Source organism: Astatotilapia calliptera, chromosome 1, assembly GCF_900246225.1.
Source record: "Astatotilapia calliptera chromosome 1, fAstCal1.2, whole genome shotgun sequence".
Lineage (NCBI taxonomy): Eukaryota > Metazoa > Chordata > Actinopteri > Cichliformes > Cichlidae > Astatotilapia > Astatotilapia calliptera.
In genome coordinates this window covers 18,932,099-18,950,434 of record NC_039302.1, presented here as the reverse complement: position 1 = coordinate 18,950,434, position 18,336 = coordinate 18,932,099, and the positions used below count along the sequence as shown (strand labels likewise).

At 38.1% G+C, this 18,336-nt stretch overlaps 1 protein-coding gene across 1 annotated transcript in view; it reads left to right on the top strand.

Annotated features, from left to right (window-relative positions):
* galnt18b (UDP-N-acetyl-alpha-D-galactosamine:polypeptide N-acetylgalactosaminyltransferase 18b) overlaps nt 1-14,618 on the top strand; it is a 102,664-nt gene extending 88,046 nt beyond the window's left edge. The window contains exons 9-11 of the mRNA XM_026167872.1: nt 4,738-4,833; nt 7,574-7,738; nt 13,809-14,618. Coding sequence (XP_026023657.1) covers nt 4,738-4,833; nt 7,574-7,738; nt 13,809-13,955 — 408 coding nt within the window. The 3' untranslated portion in view covers nt 13,956-14,618. The remainder of the gene's footprint in view (nt 1-4,737; nt 4,834-7,573; nt 7,739-13,808) is intronic.
* The last annotated feature ends 3,718 nt before the right edge of the window (nt 14,619-18,336 follow it).

The window sequence follows — 18,336 nt, the reverse complement described above, 5'->3', positions numbered from 1 at the left end:
CAGATATATTACAGTTTATTCTGTTTATGTTATTTGGAAATTATAAAAAAGATGCCGAAGCAAAGTTATTAGTAAATAATGTCGAATTAGAGCAAGTTTCGGATACAAAATTTCTGGGTGTGATAATAGATAACAAAATCTGCTGGAAACCTCATATAAAGTATGTACAAGCTAAACTGTCAAGAAGTGTCTCCATACTGAGTAAAGTTAAATATTTTTTGCCTTCCAAATCACTCCGGGTACTTTACTGTTCACTTATATTGCCATATTTGGAATACTGTGCGGAAATTTGGGGAAACACATATAAAACTTCACTTCAACCAATATGTAAAATTCAAAAAAAAGCAATCAGGATAATTAGTAAAGCTGGATATAGAGACCATACTAACACCATGTTTTTGAAATTAAAAATATTGAAGTTTATGGATCTTATAAAATACAAAACGGCAAAAATTATGTAGATACAATATGTTACCAAGAAATATACAGAGGATGTTCTATGACAGAGAAGGAGACTATGAACTAAGGGGTAAATTGAATCTGAAGATTCTTAAAGCACGGTCAAATGTTAAAACCTTTTGCGTAACTATTTATGGAGTAAAACTGTGGAATAGCTTTACTGCAGAATTACAGCAATGCTCAGGAATTGGCAAGTTCATAAAGACACTTCGAAAATTACTCTTGGAAGGATATGATATTGAAAAAGACAATCACCCATTGTATGTATAAATATGTCAACTCGTATTTAAATTATAAATATCGTGCCAGCCTTGTTGATATAAGTTTTCTTGTGTATTGTGTGGAATATGTGATGAGGAGAATTAGGTAAATATGTGGGATTAATAAGATGTTGAGCAGGGGTAGGAGTTAATAAGTATGTGCATACTTCTTCCTACTCCTTTTCAGACCAAACAACTGTTATCTCATGTTAGACGAATGTGTTTTATTTTATTATATTTTTCTTGTTTGTCTGTACAAATACGTGTGTGTGTGTATATCTACACATATATTCATATTCGTAAATGAAAATACATGTAGACGAGTATATATTGGTTTTTTTGTTTGTTTTATTATGTCTGAAATAAATAAAGATACAAATACAAATACAAATACGATATAAAAACTTCTATCGTTTCCTAATACGCTATCGTTTGTTTCGTGGTGTCGTAAAATAAACTGTTTACAGCAATATTTTTTCATCATTTTGATGGTCATTGTAGTGGCTATATTAATTTCTTAAAGTTCTCTCTTTCTCTTATATTTAATATAACCACACGGACAAGTGCCTGTTTTTACATGTTGTTGTTAGCAACAATGATGGTAAAACCATCGCGTGGCTCCGCTGTCCGCTTGTTTGTTTTCTACTAAACCTTTCACAATAAAGCTCAAGATCCTGTTGAGACTTTTCAAATAAAACTGAATCACGTGAAAGAGTATGCAGAGAGTTTACGGATGAGAAGAAAAAAAAGAAAAAAGAAAAAGAGCTGTTAGGTGCTAAAAAATAAACCTTAGACTCAAACTTTGAAAGAAAATGTATAGTTTCATGCATCGGTTAAAACACTCGAATCCAGATAAAGGACGCCCAGCTGGAAAAACTTCACGCAAGTCGAGTTGCCCGAGCGTCACAGAATTTACAGAAAATATTACATTTTTGTGATTTATATTGTTGTCAGGACGATAAACGTCTTATGATATGAGATTTTTGTCATATCGCACAGCCCTATAAATACATATTAGCCGCCTATCTTAATTGTTTGCAGTGATTAAGGACCCTGGAATGTATTTCATACCTTCCTTGCTCATTAGTGACTTCTTGGCTTTAAATATATTATCTCCGCCTGCTGTTATGGAAACTTCTGCATGCGTGTCCATTTCACACTTTGAAGAAGCAAAGCATAAAATGGAAACGGTGGCCCGGTGTTTCTGTTACACGCTTTGCAGTGATATCGGGTTGGGTTGTAGGCTATTTTTTTAATTGTTGTCATGTTGCGGCATTAATTAACAGAAACAAGATGTTGCTCAATCATAAAACACATCTGTAGTGTTTTAAACCTCTGAGCATGGGTTCATAGTCTTGACCAAAGTGGTAAGCTGATCATTTTTATTTCGACAGCCAAAAATGTCCTCACATTTTCAATTCACGTGTTTCAGGTCTATTTATTTCTCCCTCATCTTGTCCTCTACAGCTTTGTATCTAATTCCTGTTCCTATCCAGCTTTGTATTTGCTGTGCACACATTAGAGCAGTCCAATCAAATCTGAAGGATTTCATTTTTAAATCTCTCTTGTAACAATACTCCACCCACATATTTTCTGAAACATGTTTCATGCATCATCTTTCAAAAGCTAAAGGTCCTGATGGTTCAACGTGACTGTTTTCCCATAGGTGTCGCTTACTGTTACATATTTACTGTTTTTATAGCTTTAGAATAGTTTAGACCTGTACTGTTGATGTGGCCATGTGCTGCCTGTGGATCTACTGATTATCAGATACGAGTAGACATCCCCGGAGCAACTGTGTTCTTCTGATCTCACATCTTTGCCTAATTCACTCCTTGCTCAAACCACTATCCCTGAGCTCCCTGCGGTGCACTTTGTATCTTGCAATCTTGCCGACCTTTGTCATGACGCACATGAATAACCCTCTGGGCCTCAAAATCTGAGTCATGTTCATGAAGCGTAACAGTTCTGATTTACATTTTTATAGAGTAAAAATTAGTTTAAGAGGATTCAGAACATGATTCATGTTTAGATCTTTCGACCCACTCACGTCCATTTTCCTCTGTATTTCCTGTAATTATGCTTTAAACCTCATATTCTGTGAGTTACAGTGAAGATGTATGATTGATGTTGGTATTAGATGGTTTCTGTGGGATGTAAACCTCTCTGGCCTCTTAATTAGTTACATCTTGCTTGTACTGGGTTGGATCACCTTTTGCCTTCAGAACTGCATTAATTATATGTGGCATAGATTCAAAAAGGTGCTGGAAACATTCCTCAGATGTACACTTGGTACTAAGGAGCCTGAATTTTGCCAAGAAATTTCCCACACACTATCAAACCAGCCTGAATCATTGATACGAGGCAGGTTGGATCCATGCTTGCGTGTTGTTCAGAACAAATTCTGACTGATCAAATGCTGACTGATCCAGCACAAATTGAGATTCATCAGACCAGGCAGTGTTTTTCCAACCTTCAATTGTTCAATTTTGGTTATATTCAAGTTATACAATCATGTTTCATGTTTTTAGCTTCCTGTTAACAGGTATAACCAATAAAGTGGCGAGTGTAATTCTTATTTGTCTTTCTGGGTTTTTAGCTCCAAACTTACACAGTTTTGTAGAAGTATTTTCGAAGCAAAAACAAGCACTGCATCAGGAAGTACTAACTGTCTCGGTAATAATTTCCTCCCCTATGGAAGAAGAAATAATGCAGTGCAGAGTTGAACAGAGCTTCCTCGCTCTGTTCGTGGACTGTTTTTGGCTTATTGATCAAACATGTAGTACTCTGACATGTCCATCTGCATCTAAAGGACAATGGTCACTCTTTCGAGGATGCCAATGTTCACATTTTGGAAAGAGAAGCCAGATAGTTTGAAAGAAGAGTGAAAGAAGCCATCTATGTCCACTGTGAACGACCATGTTTGAACAGAGGCGGTGGCTTGCAACACCAACTGTCTGCCATCTACAATCCAGTTTTGAGATCCCTTCCCAGACACCTTAACGCCCACTCACATCCTGGACCATTTGACCTCAGGAAATCACATGATAGGGTGGGGCCAGGTTTCACAATGAGCTCACCCGAAACCTTGGCTGATTGTGACCTACACCAGTTTTCACACCTTGGCTCGTGTGATTAGGTAAAGGATCATTAGGGGATCCTTTTGTCCCTCTCAGGGGGACACTCCCACAGGGTTTAAATCTGGGACTCTCCACCATTTGACCTTAGAACTGAAGAAGCTTCTCAGATGAGAGGTGAAACGTCTTCAAGCAACTTAAAGAAGTCCAGATGCTTTTCTTTCCAAGCTCCTTAGACTCTGACATGTAGTACTTTGGATTACAAAAGCATCATAATCAGTACATACTCCAGCATAATAAATAAAACTGACCATGCATACAAAACAGCACAGAAAATATCATTGTCTTGTAGCAGTGTCCTCCGTACACCATCGATTTTTCACACATTTGGAGTAACAAATTGAAGAACTAACAGGACTTCTCTCAGACAAAGAAAAGACACTTGCTGCAGCAAGCATTATAAAATGGTACCAGGATCAATCGACGGAGTAATAAAGTGACATGTAATTTACCACCTTAAATAATTGCCTTTTTTTGCTCAGTTAGTTAAACTCTTAAGGGTGGTCAAGAATTCTCCCTTTGAGTACAATTGTAATTCTGCAGGACAGCAAAAATCTTTTTTTTCTCGCATGTTTCTTTTCAGTTTTTTTTGTAGCTACTTCAATAAATTAAAGGAGGTGAATAAATCAAGCTGTACTAGAAAAGAGCGCATCGAGTTGTCTTTTAATTATGACAGGCTTGAATGGAAGCTCGGCACTTCGCTGCGTGAACCTTGTAGAAATTAGATACTACTGTTGATGGAAGCACATATTTCTAAAGGATGTAAAGGTAACATAACAAACTTCATTTAGTTTATAGTGTTACCTGCTTGTGCCACATGTAAACACAGTCATAGTACTGACTTTAAAAACTAAATTTTGTTTCTTTGTGCATTTCCCCAGTTGAAAAATTCTCTGAAGACTGATCTGTGTCTGGACCAGGGGCCTGACAATGACAACATGCCCATCCTGTATCTCTGCCACGGGATGACACCACAGGTTAGTGCTCTCCTAAACATCCTCTCTGTCTCCGCTTCACTTCAGCATGGAGCAAATACTAAAACTGAATATAATACCTATATATCTTGGGTTGTCTTACCCAAACTTGTTTTATCTTATCAAGATAACCTTAGCAACAGTCCCGGGTGTTTTTAAATACATATTAAACTTGTCTCTAATCGCAATACACCTCAATTTAGCTGTGAACCTTCCTGAAGGAATTCAGCTCGGAATAAAATTCCACATTATCAACAAAACAAGTTGCAAAGACCATGTTTTTGATTACAATATTTTGTACCTTGATCTTTTTCTCCAGCTTTCTGTTTACACTCTGTCTTTTTGTTTTTAATCAGTTTTTATTTGCTGTTTGTCTGAACTGCTTATTCAGGATATATGTCAGCTCAAATAGGAGGGAGTTTGTGTCTTCAAATGTTAGTACAGCGTGATTATCATTTGCTTTCTCCAGTCTCTCCCAGCATATCGATTCCATTACATCTGAGCAGGTTGTTTTCAAACTGTTTAACCTTGCTGTGATGGTTGTAAACTTGTCTCATAGAGTGTGGTTTGATCTGACATTATCCCTCTCTATTTAAATGAAACTACTGGATGTGCTTCAGACTCAGTGTGGCCTGTGTTGATGTTTACACCACTGTACAATTTAAAACTCATCCCAGAGAAATCTTCGGTGATATATCTGTAAGCTTTAGGAATGTTAATAATTATTATTTCCTTATTCTGCTTAAACAGCTCTTTTTTCAGGCCTAGATAACTTAAAACTTGTTAATTATAAATCTGTTTTGAGCTATAAATCCAGGCATATCAAACAAAGGATTGGAGTAGCACCAGCATTTCTAATGAGATTAGGGATCTCTGCTGCAAGACAAATCTGGTCTGCTCTATTTTTATGTTTCAGTGTTACATCATCGGGAGGAATTAGTCCCTGGATTGCTTTTATATTGGTACAGATACAATGACTGTTGCAAATGCATGCTCTAGTCGGTCAGAATGAGTCATTTTAAGCGTCAGCTACTTTCTGCAGATGTTGCTTTTATAGGCTTTGTGTCCAAAGTGCTGTGGTAAAAGCAGTACATAAATGTGCTAAAAGAAACCTGCCAAGGTACACATGAAAGAAAGAGTAATACAAAGCTTACACTCCCACAGTAGAACATGTTGTCAGCAAACATACAGCCCTCCAGCTAGCTCGAGCAGTAATAAAACATACCGACTTAAGCACAGCAACAACAGAAGCCACTGCCACAAAGGCCTGGCAGCTTGCACATTTCCAAACGTGAGCAGCACTGATTTTTTTTTTTTTTTAATCACTCTTATCAGATTTGTTTAATGCCTGGTGCAAAAGAGGCAGGAAGTAATTTGGGAATTAAGAGACAAATATGATTAGAGTAAAAGTAATACAATCTAACTCTGTGTTTTTAATAAAACTTTAATAAAAGAAAGTATTTTGAGTATCTTTGACTGATAATAGAGGGGATGATGTGGGTAATCTGTACCCCAGATCCACATAGTTCCTGTGTAATTGTCTGCTTCAAGCTCAGTTTAACTCTGGAACTCTGGTGATTTCACTACTCCGTTGATGTTTGCACCTCTTTAACATTTAAATTCTGCTACACAATTAACGTGTTCACCTTTGAGCTTTGTTTTTATCCCTTTGTTTTAAGCTTCCAGTATACATACCCGGATCCTTTACTTTTGTAAGTCTACTAGTAAACAATGTGAAAATACTAGAGTCACAGTTCTGCTCATGTAAAGCTGTACTCGCTCTGCATACAAAGGGGTCTAGTCAGACACTTGATACTGATCCATTGATGTGTAAGTAGCATTTTATTCTTTTTTTATGGCTGGTCAAGGTGGAGGCGTGGAGCTAATTTTAACTGTTTTCTGGACTACACAGTTAGATACTGTGGCAGCCAATGTGGGTGTTGTGCCCCTCCACTGGGTCACTAGATAAATCTGGTGAGTTGATTAGCGGGAGAAGGGAAAAAACAAAGCGACATTAATTTCTTTTTATTGCTTTAGGCGTCCAGCTGCATTTTCTTTTTTGTTAAAGGTCATATAGTTTTATCTTTTTGAAATATCTCTGGTAAAAAAAAATGAGTGCTAACATAACATGTTTTTAGTTTTTTAAAAATGTAATTAATTAATCAAAGAGTTTCGAGTTTACTTATTTACCTTCCACCCCTGCACGATTGAGCACATTCAAATCATCGGTACACAGCATAGCACATTATGTTTGTTCAAGACGTCGTGTTTTTCACTCTGTGCTCTTCACCAAACCAAAGCAAGTTTTGTGTCAGTGAATACATAACTCGTTCCTTTGCTTCATTCTTGCAAATGATTTACAGCTTTGTCAGCTTAATATGAGCAAACATTTGCCCTTGGAAAAAAGCTGTTGGGAAGGTTTCCATCAGAGAAAGCACAATTATTTCTCTCCCCCCCCAATTCCTGAATTAACAATGAGCTTCTTTTGTTGCCTCGCCTCGTCTATCTTTTAGCCTGTGTTCAGTCAGGAAAGCAGTATAAATATGCATCTTTAATACATGTAAATCAGCCTCACAGATCTCTCTTTCATACTGAAAGAAAACCCAAGAGCAAGCCTCATTTGCTGCATAGTTTAACACCTGTATAGCATATACAGCTGGAGAAGGGCCAACCACGCCAGTCTGAACATGCACAGTAAAGGAGCATGCAGTTTGCTTATAGCTGGGTTTTGTGTTTATTTCAGAATGTTTACTACACCAGTACTCAGCGGCTCCACATCGGGCTCCTCAGTCCCACCATTGATGACGATGACAACAAGTGCCTGGTGGATGTGAATAGCAGACCCCGCCTCATTGAGTGCAGCTATGCTGCAGAAAAGCGTATGAAACTCCACTGGCTCTTCACTCAGGTAAAAAAGAAACCCACAGCACAGATCTTCAGAAAAAGCCTTAAATAGCTCTTCCAAACACTTCCTGGAAAACTCATTATCACATTATTACCATCCATCATTTTAGCACCAAATTTTCACTGAAAGTATAAATTGTGGCTGTTGTTCATTCATTTTGCAACACATAGCAGTGACAATTGTTCTGTGGTAAACACAGATACACGCAGATATTAAAATGTGTATGTGTATGAACATAAGAGGAAAAGAGGTTTCAGTAAATCCCCTCAAACAATAGAAAGTGCCTGAGAAGAAAGTCAAAGAAACTGTACTAAAAAAAAAAAAAAAAAACAGGAAAAAAAACCCAGAATCAATGAAGCTTAATCTCACCTTCCTTGTTGGTCAGGCCATCAGACTTTATTCACATCCATGGGATGTTTTTCTCGAGCCTGTGAAAGAAAGTTGTGTTTATAGTTTTGTAAAAATGGTGTCATAGCAGAAAAAGGGCATTCACACACTTAGTTTAGTTTAAGTGTTAATGGTGTCCTGGTTCCAGGGCCGTGCGCTATCTCTGAGTGCTGAATCATTCGTCTATATATGTAAGTTTGGGTTTTCTATATTGTAGTATTTAAAGTTTTGACTCATCCGTTTTGGGGTTTGAATTCTTGTAATGGTTTTATTTTGAAATCCCTGTCTTGGTTTTATTATTGCTGTATTGCTTTTCAGTTTTGGGATATTATTACCTTTTTTCTCAACGTTTTCTTTGTTCAGTGTTATTTTTCTTGTCTAAGTATTTAGTTGGGTCTTTTTGTTATTTCCCATTTTGTTTTCGTAGTTTGTGGTGTTAAAATTGAGGTTTTTTCTTCCTACTGTCACCAAGTAGCTGGCTCACATGGTATGATCTGATTGTTGGGGTTTTCTCTGTATTATTGTAGGGTGTTTACCTTACAACATAAATCACCTTAAGGCGGCTGCCGTTGTGATTTGGCGCTATATAAATAAAACTGAATTGAAAAATAATTAAGGGAGCACTTAAAATCTGACATTCCATTTAAAGTACATAGACCTGTCTTCCCCTTGTCCTTTGTCATGTCATTTTCTAAGTCCAGTGTGTGTTCCTCTTTTGTGTCTGTGCTTGGATTGCTTTTCTCTTTGTGTTTTTTGGATGTGGTTCTCACTATAAAATGCTCGCTTCTCTGTCTCCTGCGTTATGCATCTTGCATCCCCTAAAATCTACAGTCCACACAGTCAACTGTTTGGTTTTAGACTTCAAGCATCAGTTTAAGTATTCAGGAAAATATTATAATCATGTAGGTGGCTAATTTACAATTTAAGTTCTCTTCAGCTAATTTGGACACAAAGACTCACTGAAAATTAATGACTGTCTCACTCCATTAGTAGCTCAGTGGTATTTCAATAGAACTGGGGGGATTTTGATTTACTTTGTGCTTTCATTTGGCTCCACATATCCTCTGCTTTGCTGTCAGAGTACAATCAGATTCATTTTTATGTATAAAATCCCAAAATAGTGCTTTTAAAGAGGCTTGCTGTAACAAGGACAGCACAGTTTTCACTCCAGTGCCTCTAGACCTGTGTCTGTTTGGTTTGGCATAACAGACACACGCTCAAGATCATATGTCACACATTCCCTTGTTGATCTTAACGTGGCAGTTTTAGTTAACTTTGTATAATTTAGTAAGTGGAATGAGGGCATATCAGCCAGGCTGGAGCATACGTCTCTGAAATGTGCCATCAATTATTGACACAGTTTTAGCTGCACAAGGAGTCAAACTTCAGCAGAAATAGATTGCCTTGATGCAGCTTCTCCAACTCTGAAAGAAGGAGTGCTCTGCAAATAAGAGGGAAAAAACTTTGATTTATCTTAATTCAAATGCTGCACTGTTCTGCACAAAACCTGGTTAGATAAAGATATTTTTAATCTCTTTCTAATGAAATGTGGAAAATTGCCTCACCTCCTTTACTCACTCTAAAAGCCTCTCATTAGCCACAGTGTGATTTCCATTGTCCTCAGTTTGAGAAATAAATGAATTGTTTGCTTTCATGTAGATTACTCACATGGTGGTAGATTAAAAACAAAACTTAAATCGTAGAGTTTGGTTTGGTTGTATAATTTGTGGGCGATGCATTTTTTTTAAATCACTGTTACAATTCAAGTATCAGCCGCCCTGTCTATGATATGTATCCACACATTTTAAGAAGGCGTACCAAGATTTCATGTAGACAAGTTGGCTGATTAAAACCCCGAGTTTCTACTTTTATCACCCAGTGTTACAGATTTACAGTGATTCTGGCTTTTATAATGGCCAAGTTCCAGCTCTGTGAATCATCGCCCAGGTCTTTGGTTTGTTCAGCAATTCCAATAAGTCTTGCATTGTGTTTATTGACACCTGTTTTCCCAGTTTGCAAATCAATGGGATAATTGTTTTGCAGGCATGAATAAGAATAAATATGTCATCCCTCCATGCAAGAGCCAGAACAATAGCTGCATCCCCAGATTAAGTTACAATTGCATTTATATAATTATCCAAAAAAGACATTTATAAAGGTATGAACATACCCTAAGTTTTATCATTATTTTATCTTATTTTTTAACACACTGTAAATCTGGAGTTTACATGTTTTAACTGGTAATTTTTGGGCCAAAGACATGCATGTTAGGTTAATTCAGTGGTTCCCAAACTTTTTTTGCTAGGCCCCCTTTGTTTTACAACAAAATCTTTTTGTTTTTTATTCATACCACTTTTTTTTAGCCTTAGCTAGTTTGATAAAAACTAAAACTCCAGCTGGAGATAATGGGCTTATGAAGGTCATTATCAACTTTCTCTGTTAAACCCAGTTTAGTGCTTCAAGCTCTGAGTTTCACATGTCATTTGATGTTTCCATCCATCCATTCGCTTCCGCTTATCCTTTTCAGGGTCGCGGGGGGCGCTGGAGCCTATCCCAGCTTTCATAGGGCGAGAGGCAGGGTACACCCTGGACAGGTCGCCAGTCTGTCGCAGGGCCAACACACAGGGACAAACAACCATTCGCACTCACATTCATTCGAACATTCGCACCAATTTGGATTATCCAATTAACCTATCCTCACAAGCTGCATGTCTTTGGACGGTGGGAGGAAGCCGGAGTACCCGGAGAGAACCCACGCAAACACGGGGAGAACATGCAAACTCCACACAGAAAGACCCTGGCCTGGTGTTGGAATTGAACTCAGGACCTTCTTGCTGTGCGGCAACAGTGCTAACCACCGTGCCACCGTGCTGGCATTTGATGTTTCATCAGCAAAAAAAATGATAAAAAAGATGCTGATGATAAAGTGGTCATTAAAAAAATAGTAAAATGCAATACTTACAAATAGGATAATGCTGCAGAAAATCATTGATCTTGTTAATATTACACAGAGCAGTATAATAAGCATTTTATTTCAAGTTTTATTATTTTATCACTCGCTGAGCACTGAGTGTGCTCTCAGTACTGCACATTAGAGCTCTGAAACTCTAATCTGGACACATTTGAAGAGGAAAGAGACACAAGGAAGACATTGTGGACATATTGGCAGATCATTCTAATCTTTTTTTGTGTGTTCTCTGTTAAGAGACTTAAAACCAGATTAGAATGAAATATAACATCACTTATGATATCTGCATCACCACTCCCACGACATTGATATGCACATTTTGCGCTTCATTCAGTGGTTTTAGTAGCCGTAGTGTTGGGAGGATAGTAGAATGCTCCCAAACAGGTTATGTGTTCAGCATTAGTTACCATGGTGATTCAGCCAGGTAAAAAGAGAGACATTTTTTGTGGCATAGCTTCCTAAGCAACCTCGCTTCATAATACACCCCTCAGCTCTTCTGCATAATTTATGGTGTCCATTTGTAAATGGATTTCCATATAGTTAGCTAAGAGAGAGGTATTTTCCTGCACATTCCTGAATGTGGATGATGCTGTCTATTGTTGAATTCTGATTGGTTGACAAGTGGGTCGGAATAGGAAAGAGAGTGAAGCATGACTAAAAAAAAATATATCAAAAATCAAAAAATACAGCATGACAAATGCAGACAGTGGTAGTCACTGTGCAAACCTTTCAGTGCTTTTTATATTTTATTTCACTTCAGCTTCTTATATGTTCTAACTTCGCTCTTCTCTAAGGCTGCCTGATGGACCAGAAACAGCAAAAGCAAGAATAGGCGACAGACCAATTGTGTCACATACTTTGTGCATGATTGACAACATCTCTGCAAGTAGACGGGCCGTCCACAGACTGCCTGTGGACTGGAAGCATGTTGTACTTCAGCCTTACAGATGTACAACCTGACACAGGAGGACGGGCTTTAATCCCAGCTTTCATTTCAAAAATCAGAGAACATTTATAAACAAACCTCAAATAGTGTGATGTTCAGAATGACACAAACGTAACCTGAAAAAATAAAAATAAATGAAAAGGGAAAAGTGTTTTGGGGGGTTATATTGCTACTGCACACCCCCTCAATGCAGTCAGCCCACGGGAAATACCAAATTATTTGTTGCAATATTCTTCTACATCGTATCACAGCTACAGCTGTCGCTATATCTGCTTATGGAGAAGACATGTGTGCCCCTCTGGTACCCTTCACCTCATGCAATAGCTGTGCCTCGTGTTTAATGCCCCCCTCCCCCTCCTGTGGAAAAAATCCTCCTCTTCTTGGTTAGGGAAACCTGACAGTTTGAAGGTGTCTGCTCTAAATAGAGCAGCCATTGTTCTCTATATTTGAAGTCTAAGCTTATTAGACATTAACTGTTATGTAAGCAGTGAGAATTTAGGATACTGTGGGTAAGTTAGTGCAATGGCTGGTTACACTAAAACAAAGCCACCTTATTAAATAATAGCAATAATCATATCTCGGTGTAGGTCCTGTTTACTGGGGTTCGAGCACCCTGATGATGAGCATAGGGCTGAAACTGTGGAAGTAATAGAGCTCATTTTCCATTTTTTGCTTCTGTAGTCAGATTTCATTATGAGATTTGACCTTGCAAATCATATCTTAACAGTATCTTAAATGAATAGCAGGCTGTTGTCATATAAAATATTCTGTTTCTATATCAGGAATGGGGATCTGTGCCTATACAGCTCCAATCCTTTAGGTTATTTCCTTCATTGTGCCACACAGTGCCCCATCGGGTGGTGCATGTCTTAATGGTCTTTAAATGTCCACTTCCAGAGTTACTGCAAATCTGCTATCTGTAAAAATGTCTCTTGGACTTCACACATGGGCCAAAACTCGTGAAGACATTGAAAGAATAATTTAGCACCAGGTCTGTACAGGCTGTCCAATCCTTGGGTCTTTTTCCTCCCACATCCCTTTGCATTCCTCTCATAGCACTGAAAAGAGCTCTCCCCACACAGCCCTCTCCACACTGTATTGACGGTTGAAGGCCTCCTCTTCAGTCACTTGCCCTTTGTCAGCCCTGACACTGTAATGAGAAAATCCTGCCTCATTTCATGAAGACATGCTTCAATATTTTTACTGAGCTGATGGTCTCATTCTGTTCAGACTCTGGCAGCAGGTGTCATATTAAAGTTTATAAATTGCTGGACCTTAGTTTTTGCTCTTCCTCCATATGTCCCATCCTCCAATAAATCAAAGACTTCTTGTCTATTAAATGAAGGTGTTTTTTTAAACAATATTGTAATAGCTCTGAAACCTAATATGAGGTGTTTGTGTCCTTCATGCCCTGGTTTCAATTTCTCTTCCTGTTTGTCTGGGATGTCTGTTGTTGTGTTTGTGTCTCGTTTTCCTCTTTTGAGTCAAGCCTTTTTTATCCAGAGCCTTGCTAGGAAAAAAGCTAATGACAAAGCTGGTAATCACGTTGCTGTTTTTGCCCTTAACCATGCTGATGCTATCTGGTGGCCCAGTGAGGATGGTGTGAATCAGCCAAAAAAAAAAAACCCCAGCTTAGGGCTCCTCAGTAGCTTACATCTATAACCATTCACAGCAGTGTGGGTTTAAAAAGAGGCAGGTTATATTGTGCACACATTTTTTTGTCTCTTCTGGATTCTGGCACAATTTTAACCAGTCTGCTTTTATCTTTTCAGGGAGGATCCATTCAAAACAGGAAATCAAAGAGATGCCTAGAGCTTGTAGCAAGCAGTGACAATGAGTTTGGCTACCAACTGGCTCTGCAGAAATGCACTGGACAGAAATGGTTCATCACAAATGTGCTGTTTAGCAGCTCCCTATGACTGACTGCCGAAGGAAACACTGGAGTCAATAGCAACTGGACTGAATGAAGTCGTCTCTTTTGTGTGCATTTGTGTATGCAAGTGTGAGTCTCTGTGTGTGAAAGTCTGGGAAGCGGGAGCACTCATTTTGAGAGCCACGATGTCTTCTAAAGAGCCGGTCGACATCACATCATAAATGTTAAACATTTTATTTTGCCTAAAGGAACAGCCATAGTTGGCAGATATTTTTCAGATCTGGCAATGTAGTATATTTAGTATATTTTGTGGTAAATACAGTACAGTCAGATTTTCGTTGACTTCAAATATGTAATGGGTACTTGTTAATATTTGCTACTGTGTAGCAAGCTTTCAGAATCTGTCCCTGCTGTAATTATTTTTTATTTTAGTGTCTCGGGTTTGTAGGTTTATTATGCGATTGAGCTGTACAGTTGTGGAAAATATTGGAATAAATCTGAAATTGATATTTTCTAAATGTAAATATTTTTGAATATTTGTAATATATAACGTTGAAATAACGCCTAATAATTATAGAGTGCAGTGCCTTTTTTTTTCGAGGTCAGTATTTGAAATAACAGGTCAATCTAGCAGTAATTATCAGCTGAAAGGATTCAAGCTGGGATAGGCTCCAGCGCCCCCGCGACCCTGAAAAGGATAAGCGGAAGAGAATGGATGGATGGATGGATGGATGGATGGATGGATGGATGGAGGATTCAAGCTTACAATCAAATCAACAAACACATTTCACACGGGGCCTTGGGTGACCCCCAGAGGGTAGGGTGGGGTGTGCCCCCCGAGGCCCTGGGACGTGCCCACACACACTCACACTACAAGAAGACTGTTGATTTATGTATCTATATATTTTTTGATTTATGTGTTCCAGTAGCTGTGTGTTTGGCTTTTCTTACAGCAACACCAGTCGGCGATACACTGTGCACTTCTATTTGTGCTTTATCATTTTATTATATCTCCCCCATCCCCCCTCTGCTTCTTTTTTTTCCTGCCTGTCCTGCCTTAGACATCGACATACAACATATAGTGTAATAAGTGAAATAACACAAATAGAAATGATTAAATAAGGAGATAAAAGATTCACATGAACAACAGGAGCCTGTAGAGATTTTATATAGCTGTTCTTGCTGAAGCAAAGTGTGTTTGGAACCAAAATGCATTTAGATCACAATTCTGATTGCAAAAGCTGGCAGACAGGACAGGATTTTAAAAATCAAAAAAGACTGTATACACACTGTGCTACAAAGCTCAGCACACCCAGGATAACTTTCCATTATTGGCTTCAATTGCTCTAACTTGTCAGTCAGGCTAAGCAGTTACACAAAGGCGGTTGTCAGCTTGATAATTTAACCCAGAGTTTTTCAATCTAGCTACAAGTGCACTCACGTGGAAGGGGTTAGCGTTGGCATCATCTGACTTATTACAAAAACGGTCCACAGGCAGAGGTGTGATTGATCCTAAACAGGAAGATAAAACTATGATATTAGAAAAACATCAAGAAGTTAGACACTTTTGTTACACTGCTAGTACTGTGTCATGAGGAAAAGCACTTTACAGTCATTTACCGTTAAAAGTGCTGCATAAATGTGCGCAATCCAAACAATTTTGATGTTAAGACTGGAAGAGACCTACTTAATTAATAACATTGTTTCTTTGAATCCAGGAGGAAAGTTGGGCAAAATGCTAATTGTAGAAGTTAAGAGTACCAGTACTTTGTCATTAAATCACAGGAAAATCTGATGGAGTTATTCATTAAACTGATATTTAGATGGGCATAACATCTTATGCTCATCAAAATATCAGTTGTAGTTTAAAAATAAAAAAAATATTTTTTTCAGCAAGCAGGAAACGAAATCAAAGAGTTGTGTTTATCTTCTCTAAACATCGTACTGCTGCTCATCAGGGAAATACAAAGACTTTAGATGATATTAAAACACTTTAGACCTTTGTTTTATCTGTGCACAGAAGTCTGGGGGACTTCCAGGAATGGTAACAGGATTTTTTTGAGCTCTAATTGTTCAGCAAGTGGTAATTTTCTATCTCTTAATCTAGGAACACGATCTGCTTTGGAGCAGGTTAGGCCTGCAACATAAGTTACCATGGTGACAATAAGGAAAACCCAGGGTTAACCCTGAAGTTGCCTGGGTAAGACCAAATCCTCTTTCATAATGCAGACCCCTGTTAGATTTAGAAATCACAAATACAGAAATACTGGAAGTGGCACAGATAACAGAGATAACTGTTGGGAGTTCAAACACTCTCAAAACCATCTGTCAGACAGAGGAACACAAGGCAAGACAGACAATGTTTAACTAGACGTTTTTGTATAAATTTCCTCAGAGTGGCATCACAAAAACTGAAAAATCTCTCTTCAGATTGAATTGTATATACAAATGCTGCAAAATTTCACAGTTGCCACTTTTTAAACATGCAAATGGGCTCCACTCCATTTCAGTAATTCCAGCTTTAGGCTGTTGGTTGGAAAAAGTAAGCACTGTGATGGTGTCACTTTGAACTCTGAGACCATTTTCTGAATTTTTTGCAAATCACTTTCTTTCAGGAAATGGTTTGCTAATGGTTTTGTTTAGGTTTCAGACACCTGCTGAAAACATGTTGGGGCTTTCACTTGGGGATGGAAGAATTGCAGTTTAGTTGTTTAAAAATGTGTTTTTGCTACCTGTCAACAACAAGGAAGATTAAACATTAAAGAAGCCACTCGGCAAACTGACCCACTTAGATGTAGCACAAACTTTTTGAACTATAGAGCATCATCAATTGCCTGACAGCAAACCTACCAAAACACAAAACCGTGGTCCTCCGACTGGTCCAATCAATCAATCCAAACACTTGGAGTTGCTGTGACACACTGATTTACTTGTAATTTGGGGTAATGCTGGCATAAATCTTCCTAAATCTATACTTTAAAATATTTGCTGTGTGTGTTATGTGTATATGTGATATATTTGCAAATAGCCTCACTCTAATGTCTCTACATAAGAAGACAAGTTTACCTGGAGGTTAATATGAGACAATGGTGACAATGTAAGAGAGAAAGCTGCACTGCTAAGGAAAAAAATTAAATAACAGCGTCCGAGCTTTCTAAAGAAGGACCAGTTAAAAAGAACAACAACAAGATGCTGAGGCTGAAATTTTGCTCTATGTTGAGATTTGACCTTCAAAGAGACCTTTTTATTTAACTCTAACTAAGACACACACATAGAACATTTAAAAGGTACAGAGCTACGGCAGTGATCTTGTCAGTTTGTACTGATAAATGCTGGGGCAGAAGCGGAGAAATGGGGCAGCTATCTAGTCTAACTGTAGGCACCTGGGGACGAGGCGAGTGGCACAGACTGCTTCTAACATGCCAGTCCTCGTTACTATTCACATTCAAGCAGAGCTCAGCAAACCATGGCATTAAATATACATGGAAACCCACTTTCATCAAAAGGACTTCCCCACTAACACGTCCTAATATATGCAATAAGAGAGCCTCGGCACGCTTGAATTTTTGAATGAAAGAACTCTAAAACAGTGTTCCCATGCACATTGCTTTTATCTTCTTTTAGCAGAGCTCTTGTCTTGATTGCCCGCTGATGCACTCTGTAAACCTTCCTTTCACCTTTAAGCTGGGCATGTCTGTTAATAGGGGTTCTTTGTTTGGATATTTGCTAAAATTCATTGTATTTAATGCATATTTCACCCTTGTTGATTTAGCACATAATCGTGTGCCTCAAAATAACTCAATAAAGGGTTTACAAAGTACACAGCAGAGAATTAAATTCCTGTAAATGTGGAGATGTAGCTACATCTAAATGTATCCCACAGAGATGGAGCTGTGGAGCTGCTCTTGTCTGAGAATCAATGAGTCACATTCAGTTTCTCAGAAAAGCGCTGGCCTGGTTTTGATGAAGCCACAGTGATAATATGCCTGTCTTCCCTTTGAGATATAGCATTTGCAAAATTACACTTCTCGTGCTATGGGAATTAAAAACTGACTTTTAACACGAGCAAAAATTGACTTTTAACTTTTTTTTTCTGGCGTTCCGCATAGTGAGAAAAGTTTTCTTCAATTTAAACTTAGCAGCTCTGATTTTATCTTGTACAAGTATATATCAGATATTTTTAATAACTAACATGAACCACAGGGCACTGAAGGAAATGTGTTTACAGTTGAGTAAATGAAGTGGCTCTCTAGGTGAAAATGTGTCCAGCAAAAACATTTGAGTTCCTGACTCCCCACCGTTTTTCTCCCTGCTTTACTGATTAAATTGATTTTTCTTTCTTTTTTCCCCACACAGTTCAAACTTAAAGTCCGACATAATGCTGCTGAAACCTTTGTTTATGTTGTGGGACATTTCTTGTAGAGATT